The sequence below is a fragment of the Choloepus didactylus genome, chromosome 14, assembly GCF_015220235.1.
Source record: "Choloepus didactylus isolate mChoDid1 chromosome 14, mChoDid1.pri, whole genome shotgun sequence".
Classification (NCBI taxonomy): domain Eukaryota; kingdom Metazoa; phylum Chordata; class Mammalia; order Pilosa; family Megalonychidae; genus Choloepus; species Choloepus didactylus.
The window spans coordinates 49,105,637-49,124,757 of NC_051320.1; the positions used below are offsets into that span (position 1 = coordinate 49,105,637).

The 19,121-nt window shown below is 36.7% G+C and overlaps 1 protein-coding gene across 1 annotated transcript in view; it reads left to right on the top strand.

The window, feature by feature from the left end:
- Window positions 1-17,342, top strand: part of CIBAR1 (CBY1 interacting BAR domain containing 1) — a 36,956-nt gene extending 19,614 nt beyond the window's left edge. Inside the window, exons 7-10 of the mRNA XM_037802686.1 lie at window positions 9,682-9,795; window positions 14,936-15,055; window positions 16,785-16,880; window positions 17,223-17,342. Of these exons, the coding sequence (XP_037658614.1) occupies window positions 9,682-9,795; window positions 14,936-15,055; window positions 16,785-16,874 (324 nt within the window). The 3' untranslated portion in view covers window positions 16,875-16,880; window positions 17,223-17,342. The remainder of the gene's footprint in view (window positions 1-9,681; window positions 9,796-14,935; window positions 15,056-16,784; window positions 16,881-17,222) is intronic.
- The last annotated feature ends 1,779 nt before the right edge of the window (window positions 17,343-19,121 follow it).

Sequence of the window (19,121 nt, forward strand, 5' to 3'; positions counted from 1 at the left end):
AGCCTGGCTTTTACTTGCAGCTTATAGTAAAATGCGAGAGGACAGCAATAAGCTGAAAAATGAACTCTTGGTTTCAAAGAAACTAGAAACTGATGGTTTGGAAAATTCCAGGCTTCCAGGGGGTGGAACCACGGAAGTTACAGCCCCACGTGAAGATTTAACCAAACATGGAAACTGACCGCCATTTCAGTACAAGCCAAGATTGGAAAAGGAGTTAAGCAGAAAGGATTTGTGGAAAGTCCTATTGTCTGATGGCTTTGACTCCTGTGTGCTTCATGTGAAGCCAACAGAATTTTTGCAAGATCTTTATAGATGGAGCCACTGCCAATCTGTACTGGAAGGGACAGACAAGGAACAAATTGAAGGAAAAATTTCTTCAAAGACAGAGCTATGGAGGTTGAGACCTGGAGTCAAGAGACCTTGGGCTGGGAGAGCGGAGTGGCCCACATGCATGGAAAGGGTGAGTTTGCCCCAGAGGTCGAGGGTGGACCTTCCGCCTCGATGCTCCGGTAGAGTTTTACTACCCCAGGCCCCAAAGAGGGTGGAGCACATTCCCAGGGAATTGGGGAGAGCCTGGCTGCCACCACACTGTTCTGAAGGGGTTGAGCATGTGCCCCAGAGATGGAAGGGAATCAGGTGCTGCCCCAGTATTTGAGGGTGGGGCCGAAAAGGTGGTCTCCACATTGTGTGGATATGCTGGAGAACTCACCCCAGCGTTTGGAGAGGAAAGGGCTGCCGAAAAGGCCCTTAGAAAGGGTTAGACTCCCGCTTGCTCAAGCCCCAAGGATGCAGCGTCATTCTGTAAATGACTCTCAGACTTGGAAATCTAGTGGGGTTTGTCCTGCTGGGTTTAAGAACAGTTTTGGTCCTGTGAACCCTGTTTTCCTTTCAATTTCTCCTTATGGCAATGGGAATGTTTATCCTATGAATGTCCCTCCTTTGTATATTGGAAGCACATAACTTGTTCTAAGTTTACTGGTCCACAGTCAGAGGGGAATTATGCCTTAGGACCTCCCATGCCTATAATTGATTTTGATGGGATCTTGTACTTAACTATTGTTACTGAAATGATTTGTTTCTGTGACATTGTTGTGGGATGAATGTATTTTGTATTTGGAAAGAATATGTTTTTCTGCAGTCCAGAGGGTGGAATGTGCTGGTTTGAATGTATTATGTCCCCCAGAAAAAGCCATATTCTTTGATGCAGTCTTGTGGGGCAGACATTTTGGTGCTGATCAGATTGGAATCCTATGAGTGTTTCCATGGAGATGTGACCCACCCAACTGTAGGTGATAACTCTGATGAGATAATTTCCATGGAGCTGTGACCCTCCCCCCCATTCAGCATGGGCCTTGATTACTGGAGCAGTATATAAGCTCAGACAGAAGGAGTGAGCTTGCCACAGCCAAGAGGGACACTCTGAAGAATGCCCAGGAGCTGAGAGAGGAGCTGCAGTTGAAGATGGCCATCAAAAGCAGACTCTTGCTCCGGAGAAGCTAAGAGAGGACAAATGCCCCAAGTGCAGCCAAGAGTGACATTTTGAAGAAGAGCTACAGCCGAGAGGGACAATTTGAACAATGCTCAGAAGCTGAGAGAGTAGCTGCAGCTGAGAGACAGTTTGAAGATGGCTGTTTAAAGCAGACTTTTGCTCTGGAGAAGTTAAGAGAGGGCAAATGCCCCAAGAGCAACTGAGTGACATTTTTGAAGAACTGCAGCCTAGAGAGGAACATCCTGGGAGACAGCCATTTTGAAACCAGAACTTGGAGCAGAGTCCAGCCGCGTGCCTTCCCAGCTAACAGAGGTTTTCCAGACATCATTGCCATCCTTCAGTGAAGGTACCCAATTGTTCATGCGTTACCTTGGACACTTTATGGCCTTCAGACTGTAACTGTGTAACCAAATAAACCCCCTTTTATAGAAGCCAATCCATTTCTGGTGTTTTGCATTCCAGTAGCATAAGCAAACTAGAACAATGCCGTTTATCATATTGAGGAAGTTGCCTTCTATTCCTAGTGTTCTAAGTGTTTTTTATCAAGAAAGGATGCTGTATTTTGTCAAATGCCTTTTCTTTGTCAATGGAGATGATTATGTGGTTCTTCAGTTTTTTAATTTGATTGATTTTCTTATGTTGAATCACCCTTGCATATCTGGGATAAAACCCACCTGATCATGGTATATAATTCTTTTATTGTGCTGTTGGATTCAATTTGAAAGGATTTTTTTGAGGATTTTTGCATCTATAATCAAAAAGATCTGCAATTTTATTTTCTTTTAATATCTTTGTCTGGCTTTGGTATTAGGGTGATGTTGGCTTCAGAGAATGAGTTAGGTAGCTTTACCTCCTCTTCAATTTTTTTGAAGAGTTTGAGCAGAATGAGTACTAATTCTTGAATGTTTGGTAGAATTCACATGTGAAGTCATCTGGTCCTGGGCTTTTCTTCATTGGGAGATTTTTGATGACTGATTCAGTCTCTTATAATTGGTCTGTTGGGGTCTTCTATTTCTTCTAGAGTCAGTGTAGATAGTTCGTGTATTTCTAGGAATTTGCCCATTTCATCTAAGTTGTCTTAATTTGTTGGCGTACAGTTGCTCATAGTATTCTCTTATGATCCTTTATATTTCTGTGGGGTCAGTAGTAATGTTCCTTATTTCTGATTGTATTTATTCATGTCGTCTCTCTTTTTTTCTTTGTCATTCTAGTGAAGGGTTTGTCAATTTTATTCATGTTTTCAAAGGACCAACTTTTGTGTTGATTCTTTTTTTTTTCTTTTTTTATTATTCTCAATTTCATTTGTTTCTACCTTTGAAACTTCTTTCCTTCTGCCTGCTTTGGGGTTAGTTTGCTGTTCTTTTTCTCATTCCTCTGGGTGTGCAGTTAGGTCTTTGATTTTAGCTTTTTCTTCTTTTTTAATGTAGGTGTTTAGGGCTATAAATTTCCCTAAATTTTCCCTTCACTGCATCCCATAAGTTTTGGTATCTTGTGTTCTCATTTTCTTACATCTCAAGATATTTACTGATATTCCTTGCAGTTTCTCCTTTGACCTGCTGATTGTTTAAGAGTCTTATTTCCCTTCCATATATTTGTGGATTTTCCAGTTCTCCACCTGTTACTGATCTCCAACATTATTCCATTATCATCAGAGAAAGTGTGTTGTATAATTTAAATCTTTTTAAATCTATTGAGACTTGTTTTGTGACCCAACATGTGCTCCATCCTGGAGAGTGATCCATGTGCACTTAAGAAGAATTTATATCCTAGTGTTTTGGGTGCAGTGCTCTATATTTGTCTGTTAAGCCTAGTTCATTTATCATAGTATTCAAGTTCTCTATTTCCTTATTGATCTTCTGTCTAGATGTTCTATTGATGAGAGCGGTAAGTAGATTGCCCCTTTTATTAATATATAGTGTCCTTCCTCGTCTCTTATAACAGCTTTTCACTTAAAGTACATTTTGTCTGATACTAGTATAGCTACCCCGGCTGTTTTTTGGTTACTATTTGCACGCAATATCTTTTTCCATCCTTTCACTTTCAACCTGTTCGTGTCTTTGGATCTAAGATAAGTCTCCTGTAAACAACATATAGTTGGATCTTGGATTTTTATATATTCTGCCAATCTGTGACTTTTGATTGGGTAGTTTAATCCATTAACATTCAGTGTCATTATAGTAAAGGCAGTACTTACGTCAGCTGTTTTGTCCTTTGGTTTTTTATATGTCATATCTTTTTTGCCTCTCTTTTTTGTCTCTTTTTGTCTCTCTTTATTGCAGCCTTCTTTTCAGTATTGTTGATCTTTTGTGAAGCATCTGATCCTTTTCTCATTCCTGTTTCTGTATATTTTTAAAATACTTTCTTTGTACTTACCCTGGGGTTTATATTACACAACCAACATCTATAAACTACAAGATATCAACTTAGCTTCAATGGCTCACACATTCCCTGCTTCCATATCACTGTTTCCCCCTTCATGTTGTTTTTGTCCCACTTTACCACTTTATATTTTGCACGTCCATTATCAGGAAATATGCCTTTTTCTTGCCCAATTGTACTCTTACTCTTATAGGAATTAAAGAGTAGAGTTGTATATTGAGGACACGGTACTGTAGGGTGTTGCATTTGCCTTTTTAGTTACGCTTACTGATGATCCTCGTTTCTTCCCACTGCTCCAGGCTACTGTCTTCTTTCTCTTTCAGCCTGCAGAAATCCCTTAAATTCTTGTAAGGCAGGTCTTCTCTTGACAAATTATCTGTGAATATTTTACCACTCTCCCTCATTTTTGAAGGACAGTTTTGCTGGATAAAAAATGGGGGGCTGGCAGTTTTTTTTTTCAGTACCTTAAATATATCATACCACTGCCTTCTTGCCTCCATGGTTTCTGATGAGAAATCAGCACTTAGTCTTATTGTCAATCCCTTGTATGTAAGGAATCATTTTCCTCTTGTTGCTTTCAGAATTATCTCTTTATCTTTGTCATTTGATATTCTGATTAGTATGTGCCTCACAGTGTGTCTATTAGAATTTATTCTGTTTGGAGTATATTGCACTTCTTGGACACGTACATTTATGTCTTTCACAAGAGTTGGGAAATTTTCTGCTATTATTTCCTTAAATATTCCATCATTTTTCCCTCCTTTTCTCTTCTGGGACACCCATGACACATACGTTTGTGCACTTAATACTGTCAGTCAAATCCCTGAGACACTGCTCAAATTTTTCTATTCTTTCTCTGTTCTTCTATGATTTCGATTTTCCTGTCTTCTATTTTGCTGATTCTTTTTTCTGTCTGTTCAGATCTGCTGTTACATGCCTGTAATGCATTTTTAATCTCTACTATTGTGCCTTTCATCCCCATAATTTGTCAGTTTCTTTTTAAACTTCTAAATTCTTCTTTATGCTCACACATTGTCGTCTTTATATCCTTTATCTCTTTAGCCATATTTTCCTTCATCTCCTTCAATTAATTTAGATTTGTTTGAACTTTTTTGATTAGTTGTTCCAAATTCTGCCTTCTCTGAAGTTTTAATTTGTTCCCTTGACTGAGCCATACCTTCCCATTTCTTAGTATGGCTTGTAATTTTTTGCTGATGTCTAGGCATCTGATTGTCTTGATGAGTTAACTCTGAAGGTCCATTTCTCCCCCTTGTCCAGGGTTTTATTGTTGATTGGTGTTGTTTAAGGCTCTTCTTTGATGCTTGGTCCAACTTTTTCTAGACCTTTAGAATAGCCTGTGTTTAACTGTTCAGATTTTCTCAGTTCTTGATCTGATTCTTGCCCTGGATATGTGGTACATGTTTTAAGATTGCACTTTTTGTGCAATTGTTTCACCTCCAGGAAAGTTTCCTTTCCTCTTTTCCTTCTCCCAGAATCTTGATCTGTTTGCTTTTGTGCAGAATTTTCTCCCCAGTGCCTATGATTTATTTTCCTCACTCAGTGCCCTGTTTTCCTTACACTTTTAAGTTCTGTCTTATAGCAGTTCAGCTTAAAACCCTTTTTATTCCTGTGAGGCTTTTCTGCCTCTGGTTTCATCCCTATTGTGGTATCCCACCTGGGGGAACCAGATGGCATCGGTCCAGTAAAGTGGGTCACTCCAGAAAAGTCTGTTTTGCATTTAGGTGGTCCAGCCAACAGAAACTGGATTGAGTGAGAACACCTCTTGCCAACCATTGTACCAGTCTCACCACCACCACCTCCTACACAGAGGGACTCTTTTGTATGCCACACTCCTCACAGCTTATGTTCCACCCTGGAGTCTGCGGACTTCAGTCCCTATGCCTGGATATGCATATGGTTCTAACTCGCTGCTGAGTGTCTCTATAGTCTGTGTCCACAGTGGGAGAGACCCGGGCTGCTGCCTCTGAGCAACTCCTAAGTTGCACAGGAGCAGGTGAGGGGAGGGGAACAGGCCAGCAGGTCCGAGATGGATGTTTCCTACCTGATGTTTTTCTGTTTCTTCTATTCAGCATTTGTGGAGTCCTTCTCCAGTCTCTACCATCCTCCAGAGTTCTAAGCAAGTGGAATTTGTCCTTTTATTCACTGAATCTCTGGGGAGGCTTTTTCATGGTATGTCTTATGTCACAGTGTTGTTGATGTCACCTCCAGATCCTGACCTTTTGTAGGGACTTGGAAGTTTTGTGTATGCAGTGCAGCATCTCACACCTGGTTCACCATTTGTATCTATTACAGAGCAGGCTGCCTTAAGGCACAGGAAGCAGGTTAAAGGGTACATTCAGTCTTGTTCATGGATCAGAAGATTCAACCTTGTTAGGATGTCGGTTCTCTCCACACTGATCTAAGGGGTCATTGCAATCTCAATCAGAGGTCCAGCAAGCTTTTTTGTAGACATAAGTTCTCCAGATTATACATATGTATGATCTTCTGAAACATGTGATTCCCAGAATCAATCAAGTAAGTCTAGAGCAGGTGGCTCAGGCCTTCAGACTCGAGACTACTCAGAAGCCTAAAAGTCACATGGCACATAGGAATCAAACCCCCTAAACGCGCCAAGTGTGCAAGTTCCAAATGGAAGGAGCTGACTTGGCCTGCGCGGTAATTGATGGTTCTGTGGTAATGGCCTGATCACTGACTTTTAAAATGAGAATGTAATAGATTCTTCTTTCAGTGGATTAACTACCTAGTTTTCAGGACTTACTCATCAGCCAAAGGGAATGTAACTCCTATAAAATGCTAGTATTAAAAGCTATGTTAGTTCAGAGATAGCATCAGATTCAGAGATTTTAAACATAAGGAACTTAATAACTATATTCAAATATTTGAAAAAAATTTAAATTAAACTGCATATTCCAGTTACCAGATTAGAATAGATCTGAATTAAACCTAAACCTACTGATTTAGTTTTAATAAAGTTTTAAATGGACTTCACTGATTATTAAACAGTGTGACAGTCTCCTAAAAATTTAGAATATCCATTTGTAGAAATGTTTAGTAATAGGAGTAATACCTAACTCACTTGAGTGATTTAAACTTAATCCCGCTCTTGAGGCTATCCACCTTATTTCTTGAGTACTTTTATGGGGTGTTCGTTTGCTAAAGCTGCCAATATGCAAAATACCAGAAACAGATTGGCTTTTTTATAAAGGGGATTTATTAAGTTACAAATTTTACAGTTATAAGGCCATAAAAGTGTCCAAACTAAGACATCAACAAGAGGATACCTTCAGTGGCAAGGCATGTGGCTGGCATCTGCTGGTCCTTTGCTTCCGTCCCGGCTTGCTTTTCAAACTGGCTTTCTCCAAAATGTCTCTGGGCTTCTGTCTTAGCTTCTCTCTCAGCTTCTGTGTGTCCTTGCTTCGCTTCCTTCTCTCAGGTCATTTCTAAACATCTGGGGGTCCTCTCTTAGCTTCTCTGGTGCAAACTCTGGGCTTCATCCCTTAGCTTAGCATCTCCAAACATCCATCTTTCCACATCTCCAACCATCTCTAAGCATCTCTGTTGACTCCCAGCTTCTCTGAGTCCCTGTCTCAGTGACCTCTCTTAAAGAACTCCAGTGATCTAATTAAGACCCAGCTGGAATGGGCAGGGTCACACCTCCATGGAAATTATCTAATCAGAATGTCTCACCTATGGTTGGGTAGGTCACATCTCCATGGAAACATTCAGTCAAAACGTTCCACCCAATAAGATTGGATTGAAAGATAATGGCTTTTCTAGGGTCCTTAAGTTTCAAACCGGCACATGGGGTAAAACAAATACCTTCCCCTTCTCCCTTCACACAAGGATAAGCAGATAAGTTTCTTAATACTCTGCCCAAGAAAGAAAAACTAGAACAGGGAGTTGACTATCTGATATTCTAAAATATGTATTCCCCACCTCCCTGTGTTCACCTTAAAAGAAACATGTCGAGGGACTTGTTTGGTGCCACTGTTTTAGGAACTATCAATAATTGTATTCTGAAGCCTAAGTAAGTGAAAAACACAATTTTCTATGCCAGCATTGAATAAAAAGAAAGTCAAACCAATATCGTATAGTTTCTGTACAGTTCTTTATTCACTAAATGTAGAGGATCTCTGAATTTAACATTGGGAAAGAAAGATGTAAGGCTGTGCCGGATTCAGAGTTCTTGTTACCTAAAATGGGCTGCAAGGAACCAAGCAGGGATCCTCAGTGTTTTGGCTGGCCATTGAATCCTAGTTCTGCTGTTTTTCCTCTAGGAGTTTCAGTACTCCAAAAGGACACTTCATTCCTTTCTGGGTAGCAACCGCATTAAGGAGACTGACGACTAAGAGAATGAGTCCCAGCCCTGGTTAGAAGCCATACCACCTCTACAGTATTCCTGGGTATTGGGAGATTCTCGGTATAAAATCCAAAATCGTGTCTTGGCATAATGGTGTTTATTAGAGAGTTGGTTGCTAGTCCAGTATACCAGAACCTGCAGTGACATATATGAAGTGACGATAAGGGTCATTGTTAGTCAAATTTACTCTTCTCAGTCTGACTGATATATGTGCTTTGACAGTCCAGAAGGAATACTTTCAACCTCATATTTGTTTCCACTCACTAGCCAGCAGAAACCTGTTCATACCTTTACAACTTTTTTTTTTCTAATCCTTTAGGGAAAAAACAGAGTCGGAAAAAAGAATCACAGAAAACTGATGGCCATCTATATGGCTGTCTTTCAAAGTGCAGGATCACTCCTATCTGGGTGTTTATTTCAGGAGAGCAGGGATGAAGGGAAATAGGCATTTAACTATTGCCTTCTAGTCTAACCAATCTCTTCCATCTTACCTCTTTAAGGACAGTGCTTAAGTATCTTGGGTATTTTCTGCTGTTCTCTTCTGCCTAGTTCTCTCTACAGTAATGCTTTTTTTATTTTTTGATAAGGCGTTAAAATAACGAAAGAATAAGCTCCTATTTTGTTGAAGACATGTCTGATTTATATCCTTTTCCTGCCTACTGATTATCTCAGCCCCACCTACATCAGCATACATATTTTCATTCTCTTTAAACATAACCTTCCTTGGCACAAGTTTTCATCATGCTCATATTAGCTTTCCCATAGTTTATTTGTAAAGGAAATGATTGCTTCTAGCAATAACTGTCCCGTGCAGTGGGCAAGAACTGTTACCTTAGAAAAATCAGGTCCAATTCTCAACATTGTGGCACTGAGCAACATTGGGCAAGTCATATATTTTTAAACTAAAATGCTTATGCAAATGTATGGAGTTCTATTAGTGATAAAATCATTATTACAAAGTATTTCTTTTCTGGTTAAAGAATACACATAGCTTATAGTCAGAAATATGATGGGATATAATTCTATCTAATCAGTATTCTTTTATTTAAATATTACTTGGAGTTCCTAAAATACCAGCTTGAAAACTGCTTTACTAATTAATACAGACATGTGGTATCAGGTATATAATGGCATACGTTTTAGTTATTTCCTTTATGATAAATGTCAATTACTAGGCATTAAGTAAGTGAACTAACTAAAAATAATATTAAGGAAGAGGTATATGGTATTGTAGGAAATAATCTGTAAAATTTGAAGGTTTTGCTGAAAAAGGCTTTTGCAACTATTTTTATTCCAGTTATCTTTTGTACTTCATTAGCCTGTAAAAAAAGATACCTATATATTTCATAAAATGCCAAGACTATAGTGAAGATAAATTTACTAAATTCACAAAGCAACTTAAATGATTGTTTAAATTAAAATCTTTTTCTAGACTATATTTTCAGAATTTATCACTATTGAAATGTTATTTCATGGCAAAGCTTTAGAGGTCTACACTACTGCCTACCAAAATATACAAAAGATTGATGAGGAAGAAGATTTAGAGGTAAGACTATGTAAATTCAGTTCTTCTGTTAATATGGAAATGTTTAAAAAACAGCATTAGTTTTGTGGGTAAAAATTTTAAATTAGAACACTCCCATGGTTCATATGTTAATTGTGTGCAGTCCCAAATAGCTGAACTTTTATGATTTCCTATTTATTTTTAACATTTTCACATTAACCATGGTAAAATTCCAATAGTTAATTTACTAATAGCTAGTAAAATATAATCTATATAAAGCCATTACATGAAATAAAGTAGTATATCATTTCTGTAGTGATAAAAGCTCACTGAAGTATGCTAAAAATAATAGCTAACATTTGAGTGTTTATGCCATGCACAATGCCCAAAGCTTTACCTGCATGAATTCAATCCTCACTCAATTCTGTGGGGTAGGTGCTGCTGTTATTCTTATTTTACAACTACAGAAACTGGCTTAAAGGCTTTACTTAAACTTACCTGTGGTAACTTAGCTAGTATTCTAACTGGTTTCATGACTTAATAACTAAGCTATGAAATAAATGTAGGTTTATATGTAAGGCTTGTTTTGTATTGATAGGGGTTTGGTTAAATGCAAATAATTCTGATTGGCCAGCTAACCTTAGAGAAATTAAATATCAAAGCCTAGTCTTCAGTATGCAGTTCTGAAGAGTACATACCCAACTCTCTTACCTTCCAAAAGAGAAAAAGGGACACAAAAGTTTTTGTTGAATTGATAAACTATGCAAGAAATACTATGTCCATATTACCTCTATTGTAAGTGAAAATCGCCATGGCTTCCAAATGTAACCAGAATTATTCTGTACTATTAATGATAGAATTTAGGAGTGTCTGCCATTCAGCAATTTTGAAGATTCTTTTTTTTTTTTTTTTTTTTTTTAATCTAACTATCCATAGAGATACTTTGGGTCTTCTCTTCCCACTATGCTAATTCCAGGAAATTTAATTCAGTAAAGCCAGAAAATAGCTTGACTCTAAAATGATGAAAGGTACATGTCTGTGTATATGTGCTTCCAATGCCAAAATCTGATTTTAGTTTTCTATCAATTATGCATACATCATATTTATTATTTATCTCTTTGTCAACAGATGACTTCCTAGGTGTCTTTTCCTTCCAATTACTGAAGCTATTTTCAATCCTTTTCATGTCCTGTTGTTTTTTAATAATTATCAAGCTTATATCTGTCATTTGTAATATAATAAAATTATATTAATATAATTTATATAATAATAAGAGTAAATGCATATATAGTGCTCTTTGGGCCAGCTACTGACCTAAGAATTTAAATTATACTAATTTATTTAATCCTCCCATTAATTCTGATAAAAGTACATATTGTCCTTATGTCTGTGGATGAGAAAACTGAGGCAGTGAGGTTAAGAAACTTTCCCAAGTTCCCATAGTAGCAGAGCTGGGATCCAAACCCAGAAGTCTGAGTACAGACGCTGTGTTTGTATCCTCGCTATATTCTAATGCCAGAAATATGTTTTTAGATGAGTGACATGAACAGTTTCCTGCAAGAAACAACACTGCATTGAGTAGCAGGTTCAAAAATGAACCTCCACTTGTCTTTTCATTCTTTTTTCTGATACCCTTGACAGACTGTTTGTTAGCTGATACTAAAGTTTCTTCCAGCCTATTGGCCCCCAGTTCATTTCAAAGGTCCTAGATAAGATTTTTTTTTTTTTTTTTTTTTTTTTGACACACCACTAACTTAACAACTTCCCTTACCAGTGTTCTTAATCAGCCAGCTACGTAGCTTGTAGGAGAGATCCATGAAAAATAAAGGTTTCAGAGCTGTTTGGTAGATATGTTTTGGAATGTCAGCTCCCCTACTTTCTAATGGGCTAATATTGAGCAAGTTAACTTCTTCACACTTCACCTTCCTCATCTCTAAAATTGAGATATTTATAGTACTTCCTTGAAAACGTGTCATTTAATAACTGTTCATTGAGCACCTTTTATATGCCAGGCACTATTCTAAATGCCAAGGATTTAGCATTATAATTTAGAAATGATCCAAGTTGTCAAAAGTAGAAGCTTAAAAATTGACCAGGGAGTTCAGGCATTTAAAAGACAAGTGCTAATATAACTATATAATTTTTATGTGACCAGTGCAATAAAGAAAAAGTATATAGCATGCTGTGAGTTTAAGACTGGTGAACCAAGGAATTTTTTAAGTAGAGGGTTGAGGGCTGAGTAGGACACCCAGCAAAAACTTTCAGACAGAGGGTATAGATACACTAAGGTCTTGAGGCAACACTGTTGTGAACAGAAATGTATACAAAGCAGTCAGACCAACCACAAAGCAAGTGTTCAATGAACTGTAAGCATAAACTATTACTATTTTACTATACAGTAATCTATAGAGGAAAGCAGTCTAGGGAGAATTTTGGGACCAGGGGAAGTAAAATTATATCAAACAAGTGCCAAGGGGAGGAGAGAGCCTGTAAACATAAGGCTTACTGGGAATGAGTACAGAGAATATGCAGAGGAACAGAGGAATAATTTGCTGTCCTTCTAAGTAGTCCATGCTTTGTGAGAATGGCTGAGATTTATTCAGGCAGTAGCCAATTTTTTTTTTTCTTTTGGTTAGGCACCCTAGTTATATCATGACCATCTTACCTTATTTGTTCTTCACATAAAAAGGTCCATTTTCTCCTCAAAAGATCACCTTTGTGCAACTGCTTTAGAGCATACTCATATCTTCAGATTCATTCCTAGAAGAGATCTTGGACCATGCTGGAAAATGCACTATTGCCAATAAATTAATATTCCTGTAAACTCACTGTTTTGCAGGAAGTGGTTAATTTTAATAAATATTTAATTGGTTTAGACTTCTAACCCAAGGATTATAGATTGTCTTCCAGTTTTCTACTTCAAACTTTATCTTTGCTAGCAGAAAAAAAAAAAAAAAAAGAATAGTCTTCTAACCAAAGTAACATATCCCTCCAAATATCAGTTGCTTCAACTAATGAGTTTTCCAGTTTTTTTTTTATCATACTAGGATGCTGGTGTTCCATGTCTGGCACCAAAATAGAATTTGTTCCTCAGTAACCTGTTAACCTATTAACATCCCTGAATTGCCCTAAAACACAGCTCTCACTTCTTGAGTCAATCAAGTTTGTCCCTTGATCCATTTTGTCCTGCAGTTCTCTAAAGTTTAAAGCAATGTGCACAGGCATACCCCAGTTTCAGTCTCCTTTTATTTACCCCAGCATGGGGATTAAGTTCATGTTAATAACATCATTTAGCTAACATGAATTTAATTAACTTGCTAAATTACTATCTTAAGCTGGGCAGAGTTGCAAGGTAAAACAGCTCCTTGCTCTAAAACATAAAACTAATTGTAGAGACAGTTGTAATCAATTACAAAACAGTGAGATAAAGCTGTACTTAGGGTATGAACAGTAGGAGCTACTGCCTAGAGAACGGCAACAGCTAGCGAAAGACAGTATTTGTCTTGACTTTTAAAAGATAGGTAAGTTTGCAGGAATTCTAGGCTAAAGAACAACCATTGCAAAGGCACAGAAGTTCTGCATATAGGTATGGAGACTATAAGTGAAGAGTGGTGGGTAGGTTGGAGTGATGTTAAGCCTTGTATGTCACCTAAGGCATTTGGATTCTGGGTAATTGGGAACCACAAAAAGCTTGTGAATAGAGAAACAGCATCAGCTTTTGGTCTTTAGTAAGATAATTCTAAGTAAAGCTATGTGTGTGTGAAGTCAATAAATGAAAACAGAAGTTCCTCAGGTGAGAAATTTAGGTAGAATGCCCAGGCTTCTAGTTCAGTCTAGTAGGTGTATAGTAGTGCCTTTAATAATAAAAGTGAATCTAGCTGCACTGTCCAATAAAGAAGCCTTTAGGGATGTGTAGCTGTGTAGTTTAAATTAATTAAAATAAAAATTCAGTTCCTTGGTCACATATGCCACATTTGAAGTGCTCAGTAACTACATTTGGCTATTGGCCACCTTTTTGTACAGCACAAAATAGCAAGCATTTCCATCATCTCAGGAAGTTCTATTGGACAGTACTGGTCAAGGGGAACAGAAGGTAGTTGGGAACATGAATATGGCTATCAGAAGAGAGTATATGGTAGACAGAGGTTGAAGGGTAGCCATTAAACACTGTGCATAGGGGTAAAATCTTCAGAGAACATGTAAAAGGAGAAAAGTGGCCTAAGAGGGAAACCCTTTTCAAATATTGAAGGTGGACAGGGTCAGTGAGAATGAAGATTAGTTGGGTGATTTTAACGAGCAATTTCATTGAAAGGTGAAGGCCAGATTTAAGTTTGTTGAGGATGAATGAGAAGGCTTTAAGGAGTAAATTTATACCTTGAGGTAATTTAAAAAAAAAAGATTTTGTGTAGGCTGAGGAAGGGAACCTGTGGAAAAAGAAAGCTTGTTTGTTGGTATGGTTTGGTGTCCAAGTTTTACACAAAGGGAAAATGGACCTTGAAGGGATCAGAATGACATTTACTTTTAAAAAAAATAATAGAAGAGGGAAGGGTGGTGTGAGGAGTTTGAGAGAAAATGGAGGGAAGCTGAAGAAACTCATGGCTGATAACCTTACCTATTTAAGTCTATATGCTTGAAAAATGGGAGACGAGAAGAGATAAGGAGCCTTAAGAGAGTGCTAAGATTTGGAACACTGCTTTAAGGAAAGAGGATTGATAGGTGGTAATTTGTGCTCCAGATGAGGTAGGAATCCATAAAATTATAGTGGCTCTAATTTACTATTATTTGATTTTCTGTTGCCATGAAGTAAATTGATGAGTTGAAAACTGGCAGAACAAAGAATCCAAGATACGAATAAGAACTTTCCTACTAGCTTGCAAACTCTTTGAGGAGTAGACATTCTCTCATATTTACCCTTTGCATTTCCCTGGTAAAAGCACTCAAGTGATTGTTTCCTGATTTAATTTCTGATTCAGTTTTACATGGTTTAAATAGAATTTTTTTGCTTTCATCTTTCCAAGTTGAACTATTTTTGTATTTTTTTCCTTTAACTTTACAGTAAGTGTAATTTTGTCCATTTTGGTGGGGTTGCTTTAAAAAAACACTAGCTAAAAGAAATTTAATTTGGCTTTCTGAATTTCTGTTTAGTATCTACCTTATAATAAATGCTTTATCATTGCAATAGGTTTTCCGAAACTCTCTGTATCCACCAGACTATTCATCTCGTTTAGATATTGTAAGAGCAAATTCAAAGTCACCTCTTCAGAGATCACTGTCAGCAAAGTGTGTGTCTGGAACAGGACAGGTGAGCTACAAATCATAATTTAATGGAATCTGGGCTGATGCCTTTGAATTGTTCAATAGTAAAAATGTTTCCCTTCAGCCATCTGAACTCATGTAACATCCTCTCTGGGCTTATTTCTTCTGTAAAACAATGGAAGGTTGTATTAAATGCGCTCTAGTGTATGTTATTTCTTATATTCAGTACCTTTTATATTATAATCACATATTACTCTCCAAAATAGAACACTTGAGAGCACAGGTGGAAAAGACAAGAAAATACTAATCTACGTTTGTTATCTGGTATAAAACGAAGAGCACAGATTTTGAAGTCAGACTACTTAGTTGTTTAAATCTCTTTCACAACTAATTGGCTCTACCCAGAAAAGCTCAAAAGGGTTTCAAGAGGGCTTTTACATGGACCATATTCATAAGTTCAGAAGAGCCAATTTTCTCATTTCTTCTACATACAGAGAGCCTGAGTTACCTGTTATCTAGAGCAGGGGTTGACAACCTCTTTCTGTAAGGGTCCAGACAGTAAATATTTTAAGCTTTGCAAGGTACACGGTCTCTGTTGCAACTAAGAGTAGCCACAAACAATACATAAGCAGATAGTGTGGCTGTCTTACGAAAACAGTAGATAGACTGGATTTGGCCTAAGGGACATAGCTTGTCAAACCCTGATCTAGAAAGCTGTGGTCCTTTTCATACTGGCCTTCACAATGTAAAGCTAAAGAAAGTATTTTCAAAACACAACTTGTGGGTAAATTTGACCCAATACCTTCTCTATGATTCTCCTCTAAATAATTACTTTTTATATGTACGTATTTCACCCCCAAACTGAACTATATTTTTATTCCAGTAGTAAATGGATTCCATAAATTTAGTATTATAGTACATAGAGTTTTGATTAACTATTTAGAGCTAACAGTGTTACCTAAATTAGCTGACATTTGTATGGCACATTATCCTGGGGTTCTCAACCTCAGCACTGTTAATATTTTGGGCCAGATAACTGTTTGGGGATGGGAAGTGGGCTGCTGTGCATTGTAAAGATGTTGAATAGCATCCCTGGCCTCTACCCAGAAGATGCCAGTAGCACACGCCCACACCCCAGTTGTGACAGTGCCTCCAGACATTGCGAAAGCTCCCTGGGAAATACATAATCACCCTCAGAGAGGTTTTAAGCAAGATGGCCCAAGTGGCAAGTCAGGACTTCACACTTAAAACCAAGTGATAAATTCATAGCCTCAACTCATTCATGTAAATCACAATACTTTTAATCAGTATTTGTCTCTCTGCCAAGTTGAAATATCCTTGAGTTTCTGCCATCACTTTGGTGATTCTCATTCAAATACATACCTGTTTTTGTTTTGTTTTTTACCCAAGAATTGCTTAATATTAATTTCTGACATTCTTAATATACTAAGATACTACGCTTTTCTCTGGAAGTATTTTATAGTATTTTATATTTTGAAGTATTGGTGGCTATCCAACTGGAATCAAATAGTTAACTGCACATTTTATGTAAAAGATAATATATGATAAATAAATTAAAAAAAAAAAAACTATTTCCAACCCTAAAATATAAGTCCATTGGGAATTTTCATTACTAAAAGTTATTACATATGGGCATTTTTTGAAATATTCTGTGCCCCTTCCTGAAAGGACATATAAAATGATGATAAGCAACTAAAATACTTTTTAAGTTAGTATTTTTTTTTAATTTTTAAAAATGTATGATCTTCTAACAGTTATCCACCTGTCGACTAAGAAAGGATCAACAAGCAAATGATGATGATGATGACGATGAAGAGTTAGATGGTACAGAAGAAGAAAATTAGTTTTAAGTATGCTTTCCATTTCCATCTTAAAATGACTGACAATTCAGGATTACTAAATTGTAAAACTTATACTGGCTTGATACATTAAACCTCAAAGTGAAACGTTCCTGAAAATGGAAAGATAATTAAAATGTATGCTGACCAATAATGAAGGTATTAAAAACTATTACATACCAGTCATTTCAACATTCTGTGTAGTGGTATGTGACCTTTTTGTGTAAGTTTCATTTTTTTTAAGGTATGTAATTCAAAGTATTTCATATTAATGCACTGTGCCTATTTCAGGTTGCTATAGTAATTGAATGACAAAAACCAAAAGACCTAACTATTCTACTTTTCTTCTTTTAGGTTAAGATGCCATGCTTTCATCATGAGAAGGGGTCCTATATAGTCATTCTGTTTAATACAAATTCTGTTCTTGTGAAGCCTCGAGTAAAAAGACAAGCGTCCTTTTTTTAAAAAGTTTTACTAAAAGCTAAAGTGTCATCATTTGCTCTGTAAATTTACTTTTTAACAAAAATGTAATCAAACAGAATCAAGGAAATGGGACACCATGGTATTGTTTTACAAATATGCATTTTGCTTTTTAAAAGTCACATTCAACCTGAATTCTAGTTTTAAAACAAAAACTGCTCTCACACTGAAGTATTACACATGGTACCACAACTTTTGGAAAGCTAGTAATTTGGTGGAACATTGCCTAAGAAACATTAAAAGCACACATGGAATGTCATAAACCATTAAAAATTCTCTAAAAATTTTACCAAGCTCCCGTCTTGTTAATAACAGTATGTAGGCACTGTTATTCCAGAAAATATGAAACAATTTAACCAGAGCCTTTCAGTATGTCTAAAGCTTTTTTTTCCTTTGGGTGGGGAATTACAATTTTATTTCATGAATCCCAGTCAGGCATATAAAAATTATTAAGTTTATTAAGTCACTTGGGATAAACTTCTAGAAAAAGCAATTCACAACAGAAAAATACATTTTCTTTAAAGCTTTTTTAATGTCATCTATAAGTCTGTTAACAAAAGCACTGCTTCCCAAGGGTAGTCCTAAGTGATAAATTACTTAAGTACTTTTTTTAATAAAATATTTTTAAAATATTTTAATACCATAAATTGATAAATTAAGGAACTGAGAATGTCATTGCATTTTTATGATTTTCTCAAACAGCATTTTAAGTTTGGTATTGTAGTTGGGGAAGGGGCAAGGGAGACAAGGTTATAGTATTTCTCTTGTTGCTTACTAAAAAGCAGCTCACTTCACTTGAACATCAGCTGCCTGCTGTAAAACTAACAGTGCTTGTTAGTTCTGGAAACAGCAAATAATTCTAGAATAAAATGTATGTTCTGCCTACCTCAAAAAAAAAAAAAAGTATTTTAAGGGCAAAGTAATGGAGATGCTTTCTTCAATGTAAAATTAAGTTTCCTTATCTAGATCAGACTATATGTTGGCAAACTTCTTAACTGGCCAGACTGTAAATATTTTACACTTTATGGACAAAGAGGCAAAATCAAGGATATTACATAGGTACTTAATGTAACCTCATGTTCTTGGCTATAAATTAAAACAGGCAGCCAGCCCAACAGGTTAGTTTACAGACTTCCATTTCTTGTCTCTAAAATAAGAATATTAACTTTATTAGGGTTATCAGGATTAAATGATATTTCATATATAATCACAGATCAAAGTTTCATACAGTATTTAATGCCACTCAATAAATTACAGCTAATATTTAATGCAAAGATGGAGGTGGCAGGGTTACTGCAGTAGGTGATACATGGCCCAAGAATACTTACTTATTCTCGTTAAGTAAAAGTGCACTCCTAATATGATTTTAACCTGTCTTGGTTATAGAAATAAGCTGATTTTCAACACAGGATCTATATTTTTCAGATACCTTCTGGATAAAAATGTTTGGCTTTAAGAGTTAAAATACCATTGGGTATCAAACTAGAGAACCAATATACCCCAGTGTACCTGTTGTATCTGGGGAAGAGAAAAGAAAGAAAACTCATTGAAGCAGGGTGATGGGCACAGTTAAGTCCACTATTCTCTTTTGTGTTTTAAAATTGGTAGTGTGCTGGTAAATTGGCTTTCTGTGGGGAAAATGCCCTGATAGGCAAGTGATGTTTCACTTTAAGCTTCATCTTAGCTTACTGCTATGTTATGACAGTGACATACATTCCTCCATACATTCCTCAAGAGAAAGGTTGATCAAATAACCATCTATATAATCTTGAG